This window comes from Tupaia chinensis, unplaced genomic scaffold (genome assembly GCF_000334495.1).
Source record: "Tupaia chinensis unplaced genomic scaffold, TupChi_1.0 Scaffold138854_1, whole genome shotgun sequence".
Classification (NCBI taxonomy): domain Eukaryota; kingdom Metazoa; phylum Chordata; class Mammalia; order Scandentia; family Tupaiidae; genus Tupaia; species Tupaia belangeri.
In genome coordinates, this window is record NW_006198747.1 from 966,124 (window position 1) to 990,311 (window position 24,188).

General features: G+C 41.2%; 1 protein-coding gene across 4 annotated transcripts in view; it reads left to right on the forward strand.

The window, feature by feature from the left end:
* SYBU (syntabulin) overlaps window positions 1–24,188 on the forward strand; it is an 80,492-nt gene that overhangs the window by 43,661 nt on the left and 12,643 nt on the right. For all 4 annotated transcript variants that reach the window (XM_006161693.3, XM_014592929.2, XM_006161694.3 and 1 more), the window contains one exon: window positions 23,530–23,632. In XM_006161693.3, coding sequence (XP_006161755.1) covers window positions 23,530–23,632 — 103 coding nt within the window. The remainder of the gene's footprint in view (window positions 1–23,529; window positions 23,633–24,188) is intronic.

Below are 24,188 nucleotides of genomic sequence, written 5' to 3' on the forward strand. Positions count from 1 at the left end.
ATTCCTTTTTTTTTTTTTTTTTTTTTTTTTTTTTTTTTTTTTTTTTTTTAAAGTGCAAGATGTACTGTATTGATATGAGACAGAGTCACTCGTAATCGTACAAAAGGGTGAAGCAGAGCATTATGCTGAATTGTGAATTTATTTTCTGTGCTCATGACAGTCCAGGCAAAGGCAAACTATTAGAGGTCATCTTTCCCAGTGGTTACATGCCTCAGTCTTAATTGCCCCAAATGGTAGGAAGGTACCGCCTTTGGAGAATGTGAGTGTACCGATGACTACTCCATTCCTGATTTTGCCACTGGTCAACCTTTAGGTCATTGCCTTAATATTTTGTAAGTATAATTTCAGTCAGGAGTTGAAGCAGCAGATAAACATGGCTACATGATAAATTCTGTTGAGATCATGGTTTTGAAGAACCAGGAAATCATGTCAATGATACTTTTCCCAAAGTAGTAGTAAAAGGCCCCAAATTCCTTTCTCAAGGTAGCTGTGATGAACTTTCTTTTTCATCCATCTCTGAAAATGAGAAGAGTATAGAAATTTATTTCAACTTCAAAATATTTGAATCTCATCTCTTAAACTGTCCCTTCCACTTTATAGTGCACGTAATAACCTATCAGATAAGGCTGCTCTGAAAGGGCAATAACTTAATCAATGAATCAATGGCTGATGGCATATGATAAACATTAGCTATTGATGTGTTATGATTACAGTAAGCATTGATTTGTAAAGTGCTTTGTGGTCAAGGGAGACTATAGTCAACTGCCTGTACAATTCTTTGGCTTGGTTCCATTCATCCTACCAAATTTAGTATCAAATACTTACTAAGAACCTATTTGTGTTTGCATTTTGATAGGTATTATGATACAATGTACATGAAAATGTAGCTACCTAACAGTGAAAAACACAGTGTTTATTTTTTCTTTCCAACTATGTAGTTTTATATTTTGCTGTACACACCTTATGATACAATGTTGTCTAATAATTTTGTTGCCACTCACACACAGTGACTGTGTAGTGTACCCCAGTGGGTAGAAGAGGCTAAGTGGTAGTAAGTCCAGTTCATATTTATAACTGGCAGTAAAAATGTGACAAAATCTAGGCTCTACTTTTGAGCTTACTTCCTTTTGTAAAACGATTTCTGCTCAGAATTCAGGACATGGCATATTGTGGGGAAATAAAAAAGTAGTTTCATTAAGTTGAAAGTTTAGGGAATGATGGGAAAGAAGGAGATGGGACATGATTGATGAATCTGTTTAAAAATAGGCCCCTTGCTGGGATGTTTTTCCTTTTGCACTAATCCACTGTGACATCTGAGCCAAAAAATATATATAAAACCAGTGCCATATGTGCCGAGCCTGCTGCTGCTTATTTCAAAATGCATGAAGACTTGACCCAGATTATATTTTGCAGTCTTATTTTTACTTGAATGTCATTTTCATTTCCCACTTCTTTCTGGCATATTCTCTTCCTTCCATCTGTTGGTCCTAGAAAGACTGTGGCTTGTGCAACAAAAACTATACCCATTCTCTTGCATGGGGAGGAGTGGGAACATTTGTAGGATGTGGTTTAAAATGAGGGCTCTGTGTTGGGAACTTGCAATTGATGTTTGTCCATACGTGCTGAATGTATTTTGCTAAACATAATTTCACATGCGCTATCACTCAGCTAATCTAGCTAGAATCAACTTTCACTTGTTATGTTTCAAGACAAAAATGAAACCCTTACCACGTTGCCACCAGCATGTGGTGACCTTTCACTTATATTCCACTGCTCTGTGATCACAGTAATGCCTCACTTTTTCTCCTATTGTTATTGATCATGCGTGCACATGCTCTGATCATGCGCAGTTTGTCAAGAGTCTGTCAAGTAGTTGGAGCTGCTGTCATGAGTTGTGGGGCTCTTTGTCAGACTCTGGGAGCTGTGGGAAGTCTTGTTAACAGTTCTATTTGCTGTGTCCTTTTTCATCAGGGGAGTTCGAGGAAGTTTCAGAGGCAGGGATGCTTGCTTCTCTTGTGTGTGGCGGTAACATTATTCAGGGAAATTGGATCCTCCTGAGTCTTTGGCTTCTTGTGCTCACTTCTGAGGCGGAGGTAGGCAGGTTCTGCAAGCCTCTGCCAGGAAGATCTGATTTCTGCCGAGACTACTGGCAGGCCTGACTGTTCTAGAGATGGAGGCTGTGTCTGAACCTGATCCTGGGTTACTGCCTGACATCCAGTGCTTTTTCCTTCACAGTGGAAGAAGTGAAGGGTCCAAACCACAGGCTTACAAGCTCCAGAGCATGTAGAGAGGTGGCTTAGGAGGATCTGCAAGTTTGCACCATTGCCCTAATACTGCCAAGCCTCAGAGCCAGGGGCAGACAGTAAAGGAGTTTTGTCTGTGCAAAGCCGGGGCATTCTTGAGTTCTGAATGGGATTTTCTAACTCAGCATTTGTGCCCTTCCTTTCCTCTTCAGTCTCAGCCATGATTTAACAGAACTGATTTGCTGTTTGTTTTAGTTTTTCAGCAATAATGAATATGCCAGTCAGTGACCCAGGCACTGGGATGCACTAGTCAACCAGGGGGTCCCTCTACATCTGTGTTGCATTTCTAGGAGAAGTTCAGGGTCCCATGAGAGCACAGCAGGGAGCATGTTAGCCAGACCTTGGGACCTAATGCAGCATTGACATTCATAAAGGGTAGACGGGGTCTTTAAGTAGCAAGACACTTGGTGGTCTAAACTCCCCATGCCATTGTTAATTTAAGCACTGTGTATGTCCTTAGAGTTTGAGATTTCTAAAAATTCTATTATTATGGTCACCATATTGTGTTGAATACTTCTTTTTTAGATGTCCTTTTCTTTTACTAGAATGTGTACCTTCCTAAGACAAGGACCATGTTTTCTTTCTTTTGTATTCATCACTTGCTCGCCTTCCTTCCGTTTTCTTTTCTTTGTCTCTTAGTTAATTTATGTTTTTGTTTGAAATTTGTTTGCTGCTCCCTATGTAACTTTAATGATTGCATATAATGTGGTGCTTAACAAGAGAGTGTATGGCATGTATGTAAGCTAGACAGCACAACACTAAAGCACACTTAGGATTCCACCTTCCACTATAAGCATTGCCTCCACTCAGACTGCCTGCATGGTCTTCCCAGATCCCATACTCGGCCTCCCCAGGGAAACCACTATTTTAAAATGTGTGTTTTATCATTTTTTTGTACTTTAAAGATAATTTCATCACCTTAGATAGGTGTCCTCTCCAAAATATGTTGGGACACAATGGTAAAATTTTATTTTATTTTGTTTTGGAGAGATTTTTGCTATAGGGTACATGTGTTCACCAGAGAGACAGAGAGAGATGGAGAGACGGAGACCAAGGAATCACCCCCTACATCTGTGTTGCATTTCTAGGAGAAGTTCAGGGTCCCATGAGAGCACAGCAGGGAGCATGTTAGCCAGACCTTGGGACCTAATGCAGCATTGACATTCATAAAGGGTAGACGGGGTCTTTAAGTAGCAAGACACTTGGTGGTCTAAACTCCCCATGCCATTGTTAATTTAAGCACTGTGTATGTCCTTAGAGTTTGAGATTTCTAAAAATTCTATTATTATGGTCACCATATTGTGTTGAATACTTCTTTTTTAGATGTCCTTTTCTTTTACTAGAATGTGTACCTTCCTAAGACAAGGACCATGTTTTCTTTCTTTTGTATTCATCACTTGCTCGCCTTCCTTCCGTTTTCTTTTCTTTGTCTCTTAGTTAATTTATGTTTTTGTTTGAAATTTGTTTGCTGCTCCCTATGTAACTTTAATGATTGCATATAATGTGGTGCTTAACAAGAGAGTGTATGGCATGTATGTAAGCTAGACAGCACAACACTAAAGCACACTTAGGATTCCACCTTCCACTATAAGCATTGCCTCCACTCAGACTGCCTGCATGGTCTTCCCAGATCCCATACTCGGCCTCCCCAGGGAAACCACTATTATAAAATGGGTGCTTTATCATTTTTTTGTACTTTAAAGATAATTTCATCACCTTAGATAGGTGTCCTCTCCAAAATATGTTGGGACACAATGGTAAAATTTTATTTTATTTTGTTTTGGAGAGATTTTTGCTATAGGGTACATGTGTTCACCAGAGAGACAGAGAGAGATGGAGAGACGGAGACCAAGGAATCACCCCCGAGGGAGAGGGGATGGCTATACCACAGTTCTTTTTCCTCCATTCTTCTCTAGGGATTTTGGGCACGCACACACACACACCCAGGGTGAGTTTTAAGCTGCCCGGTCTGGGACTCAAACCATGTTCAACTACATGGGAGTCCAGTAACGGACCATTTTGCCATCTGCTAGTCCTGTAAGAGTAAAATTTTAAAGGCCAGGAGCCATGTTGTCTTTGCTTTTGTGTTTCCCTTAATTATCACAGTGCCTGGAACTCACTAGCATCTCCATAGATATTTATGAGTGAATGGATTTCACAGGGCCTAGAAGGCATTTTTGTAGTTCCATATGCAGCAGAGATACTGGAATTCAATTTTACTGGGCTTGTTACTTTCCAGTTTTGTTAGTTTTATCTCATGGGGTACTCTCAAATGCAGGCCACAGAAATTGGTCACATACTATTCATTGTCTGGAGATATTGTCCAACTACCATTTCAAAAGCCTAGCTGTCTTCTATTTACTGCCATGCAAACACTCCCTAGGGATCCTAAGGAGAGTGACCTTAATTTTTTCATAATGTTCTGCTCTGCTTTTCCATTCTATTTTGTTTTTCTTTTTTTTTTTCATAGGACATTGTGGGAGAGAAGGGAAGTGTTGGAGAAAGTAGGGAACACTGAGTACACTTGAATTTAAAAGCTGACTTGTGTGGGGAGGTGGGGCGGAGTAGCTGAGCAAGCAAGGGTGGGCCTGGGAACAGGAGCTATGTGACAGACTTTACAGAGGGTTGAGATGGCGGACAGTTCCATTCAAGGAGCCCATGGAAGTGCAGATTTTAATTTGTGTGCAGAGCATAGTCTAATTGTGAGTGTGCTTCATTCTTTTTAAGCGCTATAAAGCAGACTAGGATTAGTTGGATGCATTTTTTTGTTGTTGTTGGGGACAGTGGAAGAAGGCGGGAAGCATTCAACGACATTGTATTCAAAAGCTTGAGCGTTCAAATACTTTTTAGGTGACAAATGCTAAGAGGTGAAAAGCTGGGAATTGCTGCCGGAACAGAGTACCTTGTCTCTCCACGTGCACCCCAGCTCTGGCAGGAGGGTTGAAGGAAGAGTGAGATGTCCCAGGTGTTCATAGCACCCTAGCACCCCTTCTGGGCAGGTGCTAGACTCTGCAAGCCTTGAGCAGGTGTCCAAGGGCGGGAGTGTGAGAGCTGTTCCACTGCCTTGTGCTGCCTGCTTCCGTCTGAGCCCATCCCATGATCCAGAAATCTCTGCCATGGTGCCAGACCTTCTTCTGAAAACGTTTCTCCGTGACTTCATTAGCCGGCCTCTCCTTTTCTCGCTTTAGTACCTTGAACACGTGTCAGACTTAAAACAAACCCAGACGGGCCTTTCATTTCTGCATTTGCTTTTGTTCTCACACTTTGTACAGATGCCAGAAATGGCCAGAATTTACTGAGCTTATTTGCTTACCCCCCCCAAAAAAAATGCATTTAAGATGACATGGGAGTAAATCTGTCATTGATCTTGGAGCATCTTGATACATTCTGATCAAATTATTCAATTTTTCAAATTCATCAAGGAATATGAGCCCCCCCCACCTTCATTTGATTGAGACAGTTTCTTTTGGTTTGTGTTTCTAGTCTTTGGTGGGGCAGAAAACACCTGTCTCCATTTGATTGCTCTTATATGAGTAGCACTGCAGTTAAGTACAGAGCATAAGATAAAGGTGTTTGTTAATGTTTAACTTACTTTATACTTTCCCGTTTTAAATCCTTTTGTTTGCCTACACTTTCAGTTTTCAACCTATGCTGTTAATTTCATCAACCTAAGAGCTATGTGGAAAGGGGCTCGATGATCAGATCTCCTGTTCCTTTATCTCCTGTTAGGACCTAGCTCCTAACCTGCACTTCTGTCCAGATTGCAGTCTCGCCTCCAGTTCCAGCTGTCACGGTATCTTCATAAAACCACACTCGGTTCATGTCACACCCCCATTCAAAATTTATCAGGACTCCCTTTTGCCTTCAATATGTCATGGTTCCCACTCACTGTAGCGTAGATTTCAAGTTTTCAACTCTGGCTACAACTCACCTTTTGGGTGGCATTCTTCTCATCTGATCACTATTCTCCAGTCAAACAAGGGACTCCATGTATTCTACACTTACCTGTTCTTTCCTCCCTCCATATTTCAGTTCATGCCGTCCCTTTCACCTCAGGTCGCTGTTTCACATCCCCAACAAATGATCATATTCTCACTGGTGCTCCAGACCACGCTCAAGTGGCATTTTTTCATGACGTCGTTCTTTCTCCCCCCCCCCCCCCCCGCCAAAATGCATTTAAGATGACATGGAAGTAAATCTGTCATTGATCTTGGAGCATCTTGATACATTCTGATCAAATTATTCAATTTTTCAAATTCATCAAGGAATATGAGCCCCCCCCACCTTCATTTGATTGAGACAGTTTCTTTTGGTTTGTGTTTCTAGTCTTTGGTGGGGCAGAAAACACCTGTCTCCATTTGATTGCTCTTATATGAGTAGCACTGCAGTTAAGTACAGAGCATAAGATAAAGGTGTTTGTTAATGTTTAACTTACTTTATACTTTCCCGTTTTAAATCCTTTTGTTTGCCTACACTTTCAGTTTTCAACCTATGCTGTTAATTTCATCAACCTAAGAGCTATGTGGAAAGGGGCTCGATGATCAGATCTCCTGTTCCTTTATCTCCTGTTAGGACCTAGCTCCTAACCTGCACTTCTGTCCAGATTGCAGTCTCGCCTCCAGTTCCAGCTGTCACGGTATCTTCATAAAACCACACTCGGTTCATGTCACACCCCCATTCAAAATTTATCAGGACTCCCTTTTGCCTTCAATATGTCATGGTTCCCACTCACTGTAGCATAGATTTCAAGTTTTCAACTCTGGCTACAACTCACCTTTTGGGTGGCATTCTTCTCATCTGATCACTATTCTCCAGTCAAACAAGGGACTCCATGTATTCTACACTTACCTGTTCTTTCCTCCCTCCATATTTCAGTTCATGCCGTCCCTTTCACCTCAGGTCGCTGTTTCACATCCCCAACAAATGATCATATTCTCACTGGTGCTCCAGACCACGCTCAAGTGGCATTTTTTCATGACATATTCCCTCACCTCTTCCCCTCACCCTAGCTAATAGTTTAGTTTTTCCTCTTCCATGTTTGCTGAGTGCCCTCTCTGTGTATTGCACTCCCAGAGTTCCACTTTATATTCTAATTATTCGTGTGACTCAACTCTTCCTGGAAGAGTCTTGGGCATTTTGACTGTGTTTCTTCCTATTTCCCCCACCACGCAGTGCCTTAGAGTGCTCCAGGTTCAACATCTATTTGAAATGGACTAAATAGATTGGTTTTGGATTCTCAGGTTTTTGTGAACTCTGCTCATGAGGTACCAAGCAGATGGGTGAAGAAGAAAGTAGACTCAAGTGAAATAAGCAGCTCTGCTGTTGGTTAGCTCTGTGACTGGGGGAGAGTCTCACCACCACTCAGAAATTCAGGCTCTCCTCTTTACCCCAATGTCTTTGGGAAGAAGGATTAAAGGAACTAGCGGATGCAGCGTTCCTGACAGAGTAGGCTCCGAGTCCTCAGGGGCTGGTAGCACTGTTATCTGACTCTGTCATTCGTTGTCTTCGTTATCGCTTCTTTGTGCAATCTGTGGTCTGCCATCATCACCGTGCATCCATATTTTCATTTATGTCATTAATTAAGCCTGTTAAATAGGATAAGGGCAAGGACAGAGCAGGTGACATGCTACTAAAAATTTCCCTCGAGGTTGACAGGCAGTCCATTAGTCAACATCCTCCGGGTACTGAACTGTGCTATCATCCGGTGCACACATGTCAGCCTTGTTCATAAGAGTATCCCAAATGTTTGTTTCAATGTCTACTGCATTCCAGATATGTGATTTATGTGGCAATCATATCTCCATCAGAAAAGGAAGTGAGAACTGTTTTTCATATCTGGTAGATGTTTATTGGCTATTTTTTTTTTACCTCATTAAGGGACCTTTTCTATAATTTTATTGGAGATCCACACCAAACTTAGCAATTCGTGATTTTCAGAATTTATCTTTTTTTCTAAGAGAATTATTCATTCATTTATTTAATTTTATTTGTTACTACTTTTTAATTCGATCAGAGAAAGACAGAGAGAAAGGGAAATAGAGAAAACAAGCCACCAGGTCAAGGGACTCAAACCACAGTCGGCCATGTGGGAATCCAGCACCTTTAACCACTACACCACCTGCTGCCCCCCCCTTTTTTTCTGTTTTATTAGGTCATCAGGAAAGTCATGATGAATTTTTCTATGTTTTTCTATGAGAAATGTGTCATGACTTTCTCAGTGACCCCGTAATAACCTGCATATGTTTGGTCTGTTTCTAATCTCCTTAGTCTCTATCCCTTTATGATTTCTCCAATATTAATGGTACTCTTTCCATAAGCATATCTATTAGTTCTTTTCGGACTTTTCTTCCTTCCTTCATTACATATTCTTTTGAGTCTACTGGATGCCAGGCACTGTGCGTGGTTCTGGGGATACAGTGAAAACAAGATAGGGGGCTTCCCAGCCTGCCGAGTTTTGGGCTGCTAGTATTAGGGGCTGAAAACTTGAGTTTTAAGAGATCTGGGCATATGGGATAGAAGTAGGAGTGGAGGGAGTAATTTTGTCCTATTTGGAAATAACCAGTTTGTTAACTCAACTTAATGGGGGGATATAGGAGAATGAGGAAGATAACCCAGTTAAGATCCCTTCCAGGAGCCATTGCCAAATGCCAAAGGTGGAAGAATCTTCAATGCTGTGAAGTCTCTCAAGGCAGCAGCAGGTAGTATATGCTGAACCTTGCGTTGGACACTGAGGTAAACTTACAAATAAACCCTCAAGGAACTGACAGTGTCCTGGGAAACGTGTGAAAGCAAACAGGCGGTTGTGGTGCAGCGCAGCCGTGCTTGTTAAATTCTGGTTGGGTGAGAACATAAAGGGCACCCGAGGGAAGTTAAGGTCCAGGCTAGCATGGAACGCGAAGGACAGGCTAGCCAGGCCTAGTCGGCAGGAAAATAATCCAGGCAGGAGGAAGAGTGTGTGTGGAAGCCAGGAGTCTAGAGACACTGTACCACCATCAGGAAATGGTGAGTGCTTCTCCTGGCTGGAGGTGTGCTGATGCGGCAGGCACGGGCTAACGAGATCATGAAGGGCTCATAAATCATGCCCAGGACTTTGGACCTTATCTTAAGAATGCGGGGGCATGGCTGAAGGGTTTCAACAAGGGAATCAGCTAATGAGATTTATGATCCGGAGCCGTGTGGAAGACAGGCTGCTCAGGACCACACCGAGCAGCTGGGCACAATGTGAGGCTATTTCAGCCATTCTGGGCGAGAAATGATGATGACCTCGGGTGGGACATTCAGGACAGGCAGAAGCGGACAGAGTAGTTACTAACTGGGTAGATTTGAAAATAAGCACTATATTGCAGTGGTTCTCAAATTCTACTGCGCATGAAAGATCCCTTGGGCAGTTTATAGGGATTATGGGATTGACTTGAAGAAGTTTCAATTGGCCTCTCTGGAGTCTGACTCAAGAATCTTTATTTTTAACAAATAGTCTAGGCAGTATTGATGCAGGTAGTCTTTGGACAAATTCATGTAAAACTCCTTCCTACCTGATACTCAGAAAGCAACACTATTTATTTTAAATATATTATGTGTAATATGTTAACCTTTTGTTTAAGAATGAAGATTCTATCTCATTATTTGTGTTGAAAGTAGATAAGTGTCTCAGCCGTAAGGGTTACCATGCTTAAAAAGAGCAGTCTCCTAGCTAATGTAGTCTGTTTTCACTAATTGCTCGCTCTTGGTAGGGAGTGCAGAACAGAGCTGTATAATCGTATTAAGACCCCCTGCTGCAGATTTTCAAAGATGCCAGCATGTCCTTTACAAGGGCAAGCGAGCAGACACTTGGAGAAAACGTTTCCCCAGTGCTCGAAGTTCCATTCAGGTGCGCTTTCTTAGTGTTGAAGGCTTAGTTTGAGGCTTTTATTATTACGGCCTTTCTGATCCCAGCATCACTATTTATGAGCCGTGTGACCTGGAATGGTTATGTTCTCTCCTTCCTTCATTTGTGAGATGGGAATAGTAATTGTATTTATCTGTTAGATTTGAGATGAGGATTAAATGGAAATCCATAAGCAACTTCGAAGAGTATATGAACATAACAAGCCATGCTTATCAACTACGAGAGGAGCCAGGCGCTCTAAAGACTTATCATTTGTGTTAGCATTTTAGTCATTCAGCAAACACTTTGCATTCTTATTTAACATATACGTATCTAAAAGAGAAAAGTTTTTGATGCTCATATGTGATAAGACTGAGAGAAACTTGGTATTTAACAGCACATGTACCCAGTGCCTGGATAAGTAGGCTAGTGAAAATAATAATGGTGAATATTTATTATGCACGGACATTAGTCCACATTGTGGCATTTCATTCTCAAAAATTCCACATGAGGGAACCAGCAGTTGGCGTAATGGCTATGTCGCTGGACTCCCACGTAGTCGACCGCAGTTCACGTCCTGGACCCGGTGGCTTAAAACTCACGCCAGGCACGTGTGCGTGCGTGCCCAAGATCCCGAGAGGAGAATGGAGGAGAAGGGATTGTGGTGTGACCATCCCCCCTGGGGGGTGGTTTCTCGCTTTCTGTCTCTATGACTCTCTCTGCCTGTCTGGCGAGCGCACGCGCCCTATAGCAAAAACCTCTCAAAAAAAAAAAATTCGACATGATAGGTATTTTTTCTTTCTTTCTTTCTTCTTCTTTTTTTTCCTATTATTAATTTGCTATAAGGCACATGCACACACCGGAGAAAGTGAGAAAGTACCCACCGAGGGGATGGCCACACTGCAATCCCTTCTTCATTCTCCTCTCGGGAGTTTGCCCCCTCCCTCCCACATACACACAGTGTGTTTTCCAAGCCACCGGGCCCGGGACTTCAACCACACAGGCAGCCCTGTGATAGGCACTCTCTTTGTCTCTTTTTCTTAGAGCAAGAAAAATGAGGCCTAGTGAGGCTAAGCCTGAAATTGCACAATCCTCAAATTAAAGAGCAGATACTTGAGCCCTGGACTCACTAGTGCTGAGTCAGAAATATGCTCCCAGGTGATGCTGATACTACTGGTTTGCAGTCACAGTCTGAGAGTCACGGTCTTAGAGGAATGGGAATTGTGTTCTAATGTAGAGACTTTTACATCGTGACTTTCTCTTTTCCCAAACAGGGAAAGCTGCCTTAAAATTTAGATATTTCCCTCCCTTGCATTTCAAACCCAGTGTTTGGCCTCAGAACTAGGAACAAGCTCTGGGCTGTATTCAACACCAGCACGTGGTATGCACAAGGAGGCCTCCACCTGGCTCTCTCCTTCTCCACTCTGGGACAAGGGTCTCTCCCTCGGTGAAGTGGTATGCGTAACCCAGTACCTGTGGGTCAGCTTCTCACATTCAAGGGCTGTCTCCTTGCCAAGGCTGAGGAAAAGGGTCATGGAGTAGCCTAAGCCAAGGACAACAGGGCACCAGGTCATTCCTAACCTTTTAAGGCTAGTCAAGGTCAGAACTTCCATAGGACACAAAGTCACCTCAGGCCTGTGGGAGTCCAAAACTGGATAGGGTAAAACAGCAATTCTAGTTTTACTTTTAGCTTTTCATTTTCTATAACAAGTGGGAAGAAAAGATTTAAGGACAATTGTGGAAAGACAGATGATCCACAGAGGTTCATTTTGTTTTGTTGCCTATGGAATATATTACTATAGGTGGATTTGCTCTCTTAATTTTTTCTTAGAGAGACTTGCACTTCAGGAAATGAAAATACACATTTACCCAAATGAAAAATCTAGGGCTGACCCATAGTACAGTGGCTGAGCACTGTGCATGGAGAATCAGATCCCACATGGCCAACTGAGGTTCAAGTCTCTGCTCAGTAGCTTAAAAGAATTAAAATATGAGTTTATTATGGTGCAAAAATTTTTGAAATCCATGCACACTTTCTTTATAAGACTCATTTTTATGAACTTTTTGAAGACCTCCTCCTCCTATTTTCACACTGGTTTGAATCCTCTCTTGCCACTCACTTTCCACATGACAGCTTCACCTTATCCTTAATCCTTGCTCCAAGTTCTCCCTGATTTTTTTTTTTTTTTTAGAATTTTTCCATAGGGTACATTCTCTCACCAGAGAAAGTTAGAGAGAGAGAGAGAGAGAAATCACCCCCTATGGGGGGTGGCCATGTCATAATCTCTTCTCCTCCATTCTCCTTTTGGGATTTTGGGTACCACGTACACATGCCCAATGAGGTTTTTAAGCCATTGGGTCTGAGACTCAATCTCTAGCTGTGTGGGAATCCAGAGCCTCAACCACCATGCCATCTGTTGGCCCTTCTCTCTTATTTCAATGTCGCATGTATTGGAACCTAGATGTAGTTCCAAGAGGATAATTATAAGAAGAAATATTAAAATAACAGTGGTGTCTTTATTTTAATTTTTTTTGTAAAGGTTTTTGCTATAGGGCGCGTGCGCTCGCCAGACAGAGAGAGACAGAGAGACAGAAAGCAAGAAGTCACCCCCCAGGGGGGATGGCCATGCCGCAATCCCTTCTCCTCCATTCTCCTCTCGGGATCTTGGGCACACACGCACACGTGCCTGGCGTGAGTTTTAAGCCACCGGGTCCAGGACGCAAACCATGGTCAACAACATGGGAGTCCAGTGACATAGGCATTATGCTAACTGCTGGTCCCGACAGTGGTCTTTAAGTGCTCTTCCTGAGTGACAGGCATTATTTGTACATGTTTCACATATTTTACGTGATCCTTACAACAACAAAAAATAGATTCTATGATTATTTCCCTTTCCTAGAAGAAAGTGAGACACAGAGAGATTAAGTGCCCTTCCCAAGATCACGCAGCTAGTAACCAAGGCTGCAATTAAACCATATTACCTCATAAACAGAAAAGAGAAACAACCTCATTTTTTATGAACTTTTTGAAGAGATTTAAAAAATGCAAGCAAGAAAGAGAGAGGAGAAAATTAATGGACCGAGATGAAATGATATCAAGGTATTAGAAGTGGAGTAGGTTTGAGTCCTGCGATGTGACTCTGCTTAGTTTAAAGGGAGGGACAGCGGAGGTCAGCGCTGCTGAGAAGAGTCCAGGGAATGAGCGAGGTGTGGGAAGCAAGGGCCACTGTGGACCATGACCCTCCCAGAGCTGCTACTGCCAGTGGGCAGGAACCTGTGAGTTGAGAACAGACACACAAGTCTGGAGGTCACCGTACAGTGGGTACAGAGATGAGAGGAGGCAGGCGAAACTGTAGGACTTAGAGTCAATTGAAAAAATAAAAAAGTGCTTAAGTACAGAGGTGAGATTTAAACACATGGTTTGTCTGAGCCCTCCTGGGTGCCTTGGCAGCAAGTTGTAAATTATTCCATTTCTTTCTCAGTATGTGGATGGCTGCTCCATCCGCAGTCTAGGACAGCAAGCAGACAGCAGGGCCTCCGTGAGGAGAGAAGAGTGGAGAATAAGAGACTCCAAAAATAAGTCCCTTTCCTTCACCTTTGTACTCAGGACTGAAGGTCGCAGTTGTAAATCCTAGCCCCCCCCCCTGACTTTTTAGTTGGTGGCATCTCAGTCCCCGTTTTTCTCTCCCACTGCATCCTCACCTCTTTTCTTCCCTGGTAATTTCCCCCCATAATGACACCCCTGCTCTGTACCCACCACCTTTTTTCCTGATTTAGGTTTTCCTGCCAGACAGGCTAGGCAGTCACCTCAGTTAGGTAAACACCTCTTAAATAGAAGCAGACTTCACAGATAGCTTTTTTTTTTTTTTTTTTCCCCAAGAGGCAGAAGTTCATTTCAATAAATCTGACCCAAAGTCAAAGATAAGGAACTTGTAAGAGTCTGGACAAGACTTCAGGGAAGATTTGCTCTGTTGTTACTGGGTCCCCAAGAGAGTCAGAAAGAAGTTCATGACTACTGTAGATGTGACCCTTCCCAGACCAGTTCAGTGAAAAGCAAAGGGGCCAGGGCTGTCCCTGGAACCCACATGCCAAAACGCTGTTCCCAATGCTGATTTAGTGGAGGGGCCAACAGATGCCCGGTTGTGGGTCCTTCGGTGCCATTCAGCTTGTCTGCCATGGACCCACGGAGTACAGCAAAGGCAGTAGGTGAGGATTGGTGGGGTGATCCAAGTGTAGTGTGTGCCAGAGTCTGAGTTCTTTCTCCTGAACAGTGTTTGACTCCCTCAAAAGCACACTTTTTGACACAGAGAAAAGGAAAGTGAAACATTATCCCCAGGTAGGATAGCAGCACGGCAATCTCTTCTACATTCTCCTATCAGGATTTTGGGCATGGCACCTACCAGCGTGTTTTTCAAGTCAGTAGGTCTACACTGGAACTGCATAGTCAGTCATGTGGGATCCAGCCACCTTAACCTCTGAGCCACCTGCTGGTTTGGCTCCTCCTCTTTTGAAACAGGACTTCAAGAGACCAGCAGATGGCCTATTGGTTACATTGTTGGACTCCCACCTAATTGACTGTGGTTCAACTCCTGGACCTAGTGGCTTAAAACTCACACTGGGCCCTTGTGGATGCATACCCAAAATCCTGAGAGGAGAATGAAAGAGAAAGGATTGCAGAGTGTCCATCCTCCCTGGGGGTTGGTTTCTCACTTTCTGTGTCTCTATCTCTCTGTCTCTCTAGCAACACATGTGCCCTATAGCAAAAGTCTTTCCAAAAAGTAAATAAGTAAAACAAGACTTCAAACCATGAATCAATCACACTAGCTTTGCACACCAACACTGGCCCAATTTTAAATAACTATGCCTTATGTATGTCCCCATCCTCCCCTTTAATGCTCTAAAAATGCATTTAACTCAGGAGAGCTATAAGGAAATAGGTCTCCTTGTAAGTTAGAGAATTTTTAAAAAATTGGCCAGGACCGCACAGCTAGTGAGAGGTAGAGCTAAGCTTTATAGCATCTTCTGGTCAGAAATTTACAAACTTCCCTCCCTTCTTAAAGTTTCTTTGTACCCTCTTATCACGTCTCTCATTCACTCTTCCCGGTCCTCAGGTAGAATACCTGTATTTCTAATGATAGGTAGCCGAGCCTGCCCAAGATAAAGGAGCAAACTAGGTGAGTCTTTCTTGTCCCTCTCTTCCCTCTTAGGGACGCTTTTCCTTTGCTTCCTCCTTCTCTTAGTCTTCCAAAGCTCTGGTCCTCCTTTCCCATGCTTCTTCCTTCCCTTTCTCAGTCTTTCAAAGCCACCTGGCTCAACCAACTAGCCTCTGCTAAGAGAAAAGCTTTGGTAAACCTCACATTTTCTCTGGGGCTTTCTGAAGGCAGGCAGGGTTCTAACTCGGGAGCTAGAATTTTTTGGAGAGGACCATGAGAATCTGTTTTAGGGTCACAAATTTGTAGAAACCCTCTATTGTGTGTTTCTAAACAAACACACACAAAAAAGAAGACACATGCCCATCACTAACAATGGCTAAGGGAAGTCCACCTTTTGTGAACAGTGATTATTAAATGTGTGACTTTTGTAGAATGGCACGTCCTATTATGAATCTCTTTAAGGGAAACATAAAGTTTGAAATGCCTTCTTCTGGTGCTTGAGCCACTGTATCAGCAGTTCTAGCTAAAATAATAATAAGCGCTTTTTTTTTTTTTTGAGAGGGTTTTTTCTATATGGGGCATGTGCTCACCAGAAAGAGAGAGACAGAGAAACAGAAAGCTAGAAATCCCCCCCCCGGGGGAATGACCATGCCACAATCCCTTCTCCTCCATTCTCCTCTCAGGATCTTGGGCACGCATGCACACGCACCTGGCATGAGTTTAAGCCACCAGGTCTTAGACTCAAACCACAGTTGGCTACATGGGAGTTCAGCAACATAGCCATTGCTCTCACTGCTGGTCCCAATAATAAGGTTTTTTTTAAGAGAGATTTTTGCAATAGTGTCTATGTGCTTGCCAGAGAGACAGAGACAGAAAGGGAGAAATCACCTCCCAAAGGTTATGGCCGCACCGCAATCCTTTCTCCTCTGTTCTTCTGTAGGGATTTTGGGCACACATGCACACCTGCACCTGGCATGAGTTCCAAGCTACCAAGTCTGGGGATAAAACTGCAGTTGGCCATGTGGGAGTCCAGTGACATAAGAATCACTATGCTGGTCCTAAAGTAAGAATAAACTTTAATGGAGTGTTTGCTGTATATCAGGCACTATTCTGATTTCTTTTCTTATTTCAACTCCATTCTCACAATCACTTAGCCATTCTGTTAATATCCTCATCACCATTTACAGATAAGGAGACTAAGGAGGTAAATACCTTGTTCAAGGCCCCACAGAGAATACATAGAGTACCCAAGGTGTCTTGGTTCTAAAGCCTTCTTAATGCTGCATTATATATGGAATGATTATGTTAATATAAAAAGATTTTCCTTAAACACTGTAAAAATTTTAAAAGAAAAAATGAATTGTTCATAAGTCACTGCACCCCTATTTGTTTTTTTTTATAATGAATAATATATACATGGTTAAAAAAGCCATGGCTCAGGAAGATAATAAAATGAAAATGAGTATTTTTATATTCTTACTTTCTGTTCCAATAGAAATGATGGTTAACCGAGCTTTTTTTTACTCTGTCAATAAAAATGTTCTATGTATATAGTAGGTTATACAGTATCCAAAGATTTATTTACGTAAAACCAGACATGCCACACCCAGTGTGCTTGTTTTTCTCATGTAATAACAGGTCTTAGAGATCTTTTCACTTTCATGTACCCAGGCTCATGCCATTCCTTTTCATGATTGTAGAGTATTCTCTTAGGCAGCTGCACCACCCCACTTAACCAGTCACTGTGGATGGATAATTAGGTTGTCTTATCAAAAAAATTGTCGATCTGATAGATGATAAAAATCTCTTTGTTTTTAGTTATGTTTTTGTTTCTATGAGTTTACCTGCTTTTTCTTGTATATTTGCCGTTGCCTTTCTTTATTTTTCTGTCACATGTGCCTGCTCAGATCCTTTGTGCACTTTCCTAGGATTATCTTCCCCTAAATTAATATGAGCTTTCGGTAAATTACGGAGATTAACCTTTTCTCATATGTTATAGATATTACCTTTCATTGTATCATTTTTCTTTGACTTTGTTATTTTCCCATAAGCAGTTTTATTTTTATGTGGCTAGATTTATCAATTTAAGTTATACACTTCTAAATACTTTATATTTGAACATCTCTTGCTTTTCAGTGTTTATGTGTATGCTTTTAAGTATGTGGCAACCCTATCAGTTGAACAGCAATCAGAATGAAGATAAATTGTTTCTGAAAGTGAAAGATATGTGGAAATTATATGTAAATGGATTACAATTGTATAAATACAATTTGTAATGTAGACTTCTGTTCTGAAATGCAAGGAAACCTGTACATGTCTCCTGCCGATTTATTGATCTTTTGGTTCCTTTTTTGAGATAAACACGTATAGGCAGTTCAGGGAAGTAGTTTGCAAAAACCCTGCTTAGACTGTGAAGCATTTCTTGGATTACTTGCTCGGCCCCCCTCACCCCTTTGCAGCTCAGAGTCAATTCCACTGAATCCACTTTGGAGTAGCTTCTCTTACTAGTGTCTTTTATAATTGCATGTGTCCACAGGCCCAGCTGCTCCTTAATAGCTGTGCTTGGCTTCAGTGAAAACGACTACTCTCTCCTCCCTAGAGACCTTTAAATAAAAGATCAGTGTATCTCTGTGTGTAGTGGTGGGGAGTGGAGGATGAAAGAGGAAGAGGTAGGAAATCTTTTTTTTTTTTTTTTTTTTTTTTTTGTAATTTGCTGCCTCTATTTGAGGTGGGGATATAGGTGGCCAACCTGAGTTAATTTGATAGCTTTGCAGTGACAAAGGATAAAGGCAGGTTGGGGATACTTAAATCAGTAATTTAGAATGACTTATTAGAGCTTAGTAGAAGGCGGGATTGCTCTGTTCTGAGTTCTGTGTTGTTCTGGTGTATGAGACTCCACAGTATTCTGAAAATAGACGAAAATAATAATGTCCTAAGAGACCAGATTGCAGGCAGTGTTTGTAAAATGAGTCTAGTTATCAGTTTGGGCACATGTTCTTTTTGCCTCCATTTTTCCTTTCTTCTCTAATTCTCTGCCCTTACTATACATGCACAGATTGGTCATCACTCTGACATAAATAAAAGTAAAAACTTCTCAAAAGAATCCAAGAGTACTAGCAAACCCAAAGCCTCCAGAATTTCTAGAGGCCACTGGGCATAGTTTCTTGATAGTTGGAAAAATGCCTTCTGCTGCAGGATGCTTAGTCACCAAGAGCTTGGCATTGCAAGGTATCCTAAAGGTCATCAAATTCATCCTCTCCTCGGTCTGAAATCCTGCTCCACTAACCTGGGCAGCTCATCAAAGACAATAGTGATGAGGAACAAAGACAGTGTGGATGGGAATGACTTGGAAATGCATATATAAAAGTTTCCTTGAGCTTTTCAAGCACAAATTTTCTTTCTTTTTTTAAGTTATTTTTTTATTTAACTTTATTAATATTATTTGTTTTAATTTGATCAGAGAAAGACAGAGAGAGAGAATGTGAGAAAGCAAGTAGCTGGGTCCGAGACTTGAACCGCAGTCAGCCATGTGGGAATCCAGCGTCCTTAACCACTACGTCATCTCCCGGCTCCAAAAGAACAAATTTTCAATGGCCAGATAGTTTCCCATGTTTTGTCAGAGTTTTCCTAGCGACAAAAGAAATGTTCCAGTTGGGTATCTACACACAAGCAGATGGGGCAGACACTTTCTTGTTCACAAAAAGTACTTTAGAGTAGTGCCATCCCCAAATCTCTATGGAATTTGTATTAAATGAATTCCAATTGACATATAATTGACTTAAAAATTCTCCTTTTAGGGATTTATTCTAAAGAGACCAGAAGACAAGAATACAGATTTGTATGCCCAAGGAGATCCATCGAATGTTAAGCCTGTGTTTAAGAGAATGGGCCTGGAGTCAAATGGCCTGAGTTCCAGCTTTGACTTCTCAGTACTTGCGTCACCTTGTGCATGCCATTCACCTCTGCCTCAGAGCTGAAACTTGTCTCTATCTCATGGGGCCTATATATCTTGAGAAATAAATGAGTTAATACGTAAAGTTCCATAGGATGGTTTCTGACATTTGGTGTTTGTTCCTAATAATGGAAAAATTGGACATAACCTACACATATGACTGTTTAAATAAAACAAAAGGCAGTATGCTTTAAAGCTTTTCCTATACTATACAAAGAGAAAAATAGGAACCAGCAGATAGTGTAATGGTTATGTCTCTGGACTCCCACAGTCAACCACTTTTCAAGTCCTGGACCTGATGGCTTAAAACTCATGCCAGCCATGTGTCCATGCATTCCCAAAATCTTAAGAGGAGAATGGAGGAGAAGAGATTGTAGTGTGGCCATTCTCCCTGGGGCGGGGATGATTTCTCACTTTCTGTCTCTGTCTCTCTGGTGAGCATAAGCACCCTATAGTGAAACCTCTCTAAAAAAAAAATAGAAAGAAAGAGAAAGAAAGAAAGAAAGAAAGAAAGAAAGAAAGAAAGAAAGAAAGAAAGAAAGAAAGAAAGAAAGAAAAATAAATAGATTTTATAATAGATTAAATATGAATTCTGAACACCCATACACCAGAAAGATAACTGTTATTTTTTGGTTATGGAATTGTAATCTATATTTTTCCTTCTTGATCATTGCTTTTTTCCCTAAGTTTTATACAAAAGAATTGTGTAGTATAATAAAAGTTGTCTTTTTAACTTCTGGAGAATAAAAGCAGCTAGCACTCACTGAGAGCTTATGATGGGTCAGATGCTTTTCTAAGCACATATAAAGCATGTGTGTATGCATGTGTATGTATGTATAATGTGTTCATCACTTACAATAACCCCATGAAGCAAGCCCTATGATTATCACCTTCGTTGAACAGATTAGGAAACTGAGGTGTGGAGAGGTGGAGTAACTTACCTTAAGTCCTCCATCTAGTGAACAGTAGAGGTGGCATTTGGATCTGGGCCTTCTTACTCAGGTTCCATGTTTTTAGGTTAGGTACTCTTTGTGCATGATTTTCATTATCCACAAGAGCATTGAACTACAGCATCAACAATATCCTAGTTGCATACACTGTTTAAAGGAAATGCCCTCCTTCTGTCTTTGTTGCCAACTAATAGATAAATGGGTCTCTAGTTTTTCTCTGCAATTTTGCTTCTAAATGAGGAGAGTATATCAGATGGCATATTAAAATTAGCTTTCCTGTGCAACTCCAGAAAAGAGCTCATTGATTTTATATTTCATTAACCAAAGCATAAATGGTTTGTTTTTTTAAAATAATGAACTAAAATAGTTGTGAAGTAATATATACATTTTTCATTATCATATTATTCAAATAGTCTTGAATGCAGCTTCAGGGCACCCTGAATGTATCTTCTAATCTCTTTCAGATGTGCAGAAGCTAAGATAGAAAAGAACTGGAATAAAATGACCTTAGGCCTTGCAAATATGTAAGAGTCAATATATTGAGTTTGAGTAGCAATAAAATATAGAACAAAGTTTTCTCTGTGGTTCAGAGAATGTAATTATCACAGATCAAAGGCATCATGAAGTAACAGTGAATTTTCATCAATTGTCTGTTCTTGTTCTAGAATTTCTGTTTTTACACAGTTCAATTATAATTGATGAGTTTTTGTTTGTAGCTTAGGAATGAAACCTAGGTGTTTTGGAGTGAGAATTCCACATTAGAAAATAATATTTTAAACCTGGTGGCTCAACCCACAGGACCTTGTTTTTAGATTCCCCATCTTTATTGTTTAATAATCATCTTGATAATTTACTAGCAGACAAGGCTGTTTGAATTAGGCTGTCAGGCATGGCATTTGTTGGATAACATTACCAATCATGAATCCTCAAAGTTCTGAAATACAATTTAGCCAATGCATTACTCAGAGACAACTTATTATTTATTTATTTTTATTTTAAATTTGTTTATTTTACATTCACTCAGTGTGTCTTACTACAGCATATAAAATGAGTTTTCCCATCTAGAATTCACTGTATACTGACTCAATCAAAGCTATTACTATATATGTTATCTTCAACAAATAATTTTCCACTTCATGTTTTTTATGTATTTTACCTCTTTTTTGAGACAACTAATTATTAATAAGTTCAGGAAGCTCCTAGGAGCTCATTACATCATTAGCCAAGGTTTCTGCAATCCGAAAGGAATAGCTGACATGGGTCCTAATAAACTGCCGCCCTAATGTTCCCAGAATTCTGCTGGGCACTAGGAGTCACTGCTATCATCTAGCTAAGGGTTATTCTTGATCTCTTTCCAGAAGAGGCTGGACTTCCTGAGAGGTCTTGGAAGTTGAAAAAGAGATTTTTCTCTGCTTTTGCACTGCCTATCTTTGCCTCTAGCAAAACTAATAAAACCTATCAGGGACAGGAATCTGTTCACCAGTGAGCCAAAGTCTGACTGTATATTGTACCGGTGGCTTATCTTGGCCTATTAGGGAGATGGTAATGTATAGTTTATTTAGGAAGCTTACCTATTCCCCTCTTCTTTTCATGACCTTCCTGAAGACAAAGAATGGTGTTGTAGAAGTAACATGAGAATTTGGTCCTGGAGAACATAGATCACCTACAAGCCTTGGACAAATCAGCTTCAGTTTCCTCAGTAGGAGAATAGTGAGATTAATATCAACCTTACAAAACTGCCAAGAATAAATAATATAAAGAATGAAAAACATCTCATGTGGGGCCTGGAACCAGTAGGCACTCAATAACTAGTCATTATCAGGATAATAATTATTGTTTACTATTTGTTAAACTCAAGCATTTGTATTACTCATAATATTTTCAGCTCAGAAATGTGAGCTGGCTCCAGGTTTTGGGCCAGAAGAGTCACAGATTGTGTTATAGGTGTAACAAAGTCAAATCAAATTTTATACCTAGATTTGTTTTCCAAAAGCATGTGGAATTTTTTTTTTCAGTATCTTCTTCCTTCTTCCCACTGTTCTGCCTTGCCTCTTCAACCTTTCCCTCACTTTCCCCAAGAAATTTATGGAAATATTTTCATTATTACTATCTCAGAACTGTAATACTATTAGGTTGTCAGAAAAGTCATGATGCATTTTTGCTAGAAAAACATAGAAACATATGAGTTTTCTGACAACCTAGTATACATATACATGTGTGTATATATATATTTTTTTTAGATAAATTTATTCTAACTACATATGTATGTAGTTACATATATGTATATATGTAAATTATATATGTATATATTTGAATTTATCTGAATTACTCTACCATGCAGCATGTTTCTAGTGTAATCACCCAGCCATATTCCATATTTAAAACGTAATGTAATCTTTGTAAACTATTAAACAACCCCAGCACCAATGCCACTCCAAATCTAAAATTCCAGATCTTTGTGTAATTCATAGGTTCTATCACTATCGTTGTGTTAGGAAATGTTAAATTCCCTCTTTTTGTTAAGGTTCTGTTTTTTTAAGTTTATTAATTTATTTCCTTTATTGGGAGGGGGGAGGACCTTGACATGTTTTTCATGCCACAGTCTTCCCCTGAGCCCTGCAGCCAGCCAGGTCTGGGGGTACACTTGCAGGTGCACCCTGGGTAGTTAGGAAGGATGGGGATGCAATCTAGGAGCCCTCCCATATGGCCTCAGGGTTGTGCAGCAGCAGCCTGAGTGCCTGTGCCACTGTGGCTGAGCCAAAGCTCTGTTCTTTAAAGAAAAACTGAAGCTACAGTTAGAGAAAGTTAGCAATCAGATCTTGCCAGGTCAAAAAGTTTTGTTCAGACTGCTTCTAACTGGTTGACTGTCTCCTGACCTAACGTGCCAAATTCAGCTATGATTAGCTGACTGCAAACGCCCAAAACAACCTCTTGCAAAATCTTGTTTTGGACCGATGAGATTGCTTGTCCTGTTGCTTTAAAGCACGGGCCTTGGTAGCATGGGGTTGTTGTGAGAACCCGACACACAGGGAGGAGGTGTGCATTCCTTGCCTTCAGTGGATCACGCGTGTCTATACCAGCCTTACTGTGCTTCCACACTGTGTTTATGAAATGATGTCCTTGTGTTTGGGCCTCCTCTTGTCTGCTTTGAGGGAAATGCTGAGCCTGGAAGCTCTGGAATCTTGGCACAGGCTGAATTAGAGCACACAAACGCAGGGAGCTAGGGCCCTGGGAGGACAAGCAGGGGATGGCCAGCATGTTCTCGGGTTTCATTTCCTTCATGCTTCTCTCCACTGTTGTTTTTCAGGTAGTGAAGCTGATTTCAGCTCCTCAAGCAGCACGGGCAGCATTTCCGCTCCTGAAGTTCACATGTCTACTGCAGGAAGCAAGCGGTCTTCGTTTTCACGCAAGTAGGCACTGTCTCCTGCTCTGTTATTAAGACGCTTTACCCAGGTGACTGACCTATACTTTAGGTCTCTGTAGTACTACCCTGATTGCTGTCCATTCATATGTTATTATTCAGTGAAGGTTTATTTTTATTTTACCAGAAGGTGTGAGTGCTTGTCAGAGATTGAGACACAGAGAAAGGGAAAGGCAAAAGCACCCCCCAAAAAACGTGGTCATGTCAAAATCCCTTCTCCAAATCTCTTGTCAGGATTTGGGGCACGCATGCGTGCACACACAACACACACACACACACAAGTGCCTTGTGTGTGTTTCAAGTCTCAGGGGCCAGGATTCAAACTGTGTGGTTGGAATATGATGGCTGGTTCTCTTAACCATTTGGCCACTGGGCCAAACCATTCAGTTTTGTTTTTTACAATGACTTGAATTCCTTTTCTCAGTCTTCCTGCCTCTGGTCTTGTGGCTCAGCCTGTTGGTCCCCGCTCCCTGTGGCTGCCTCCCACCTGCATGGCTGCCTCTCATCTATTCCTTAGCTTTGTGTCCACTCATTCTTCTCCCTCT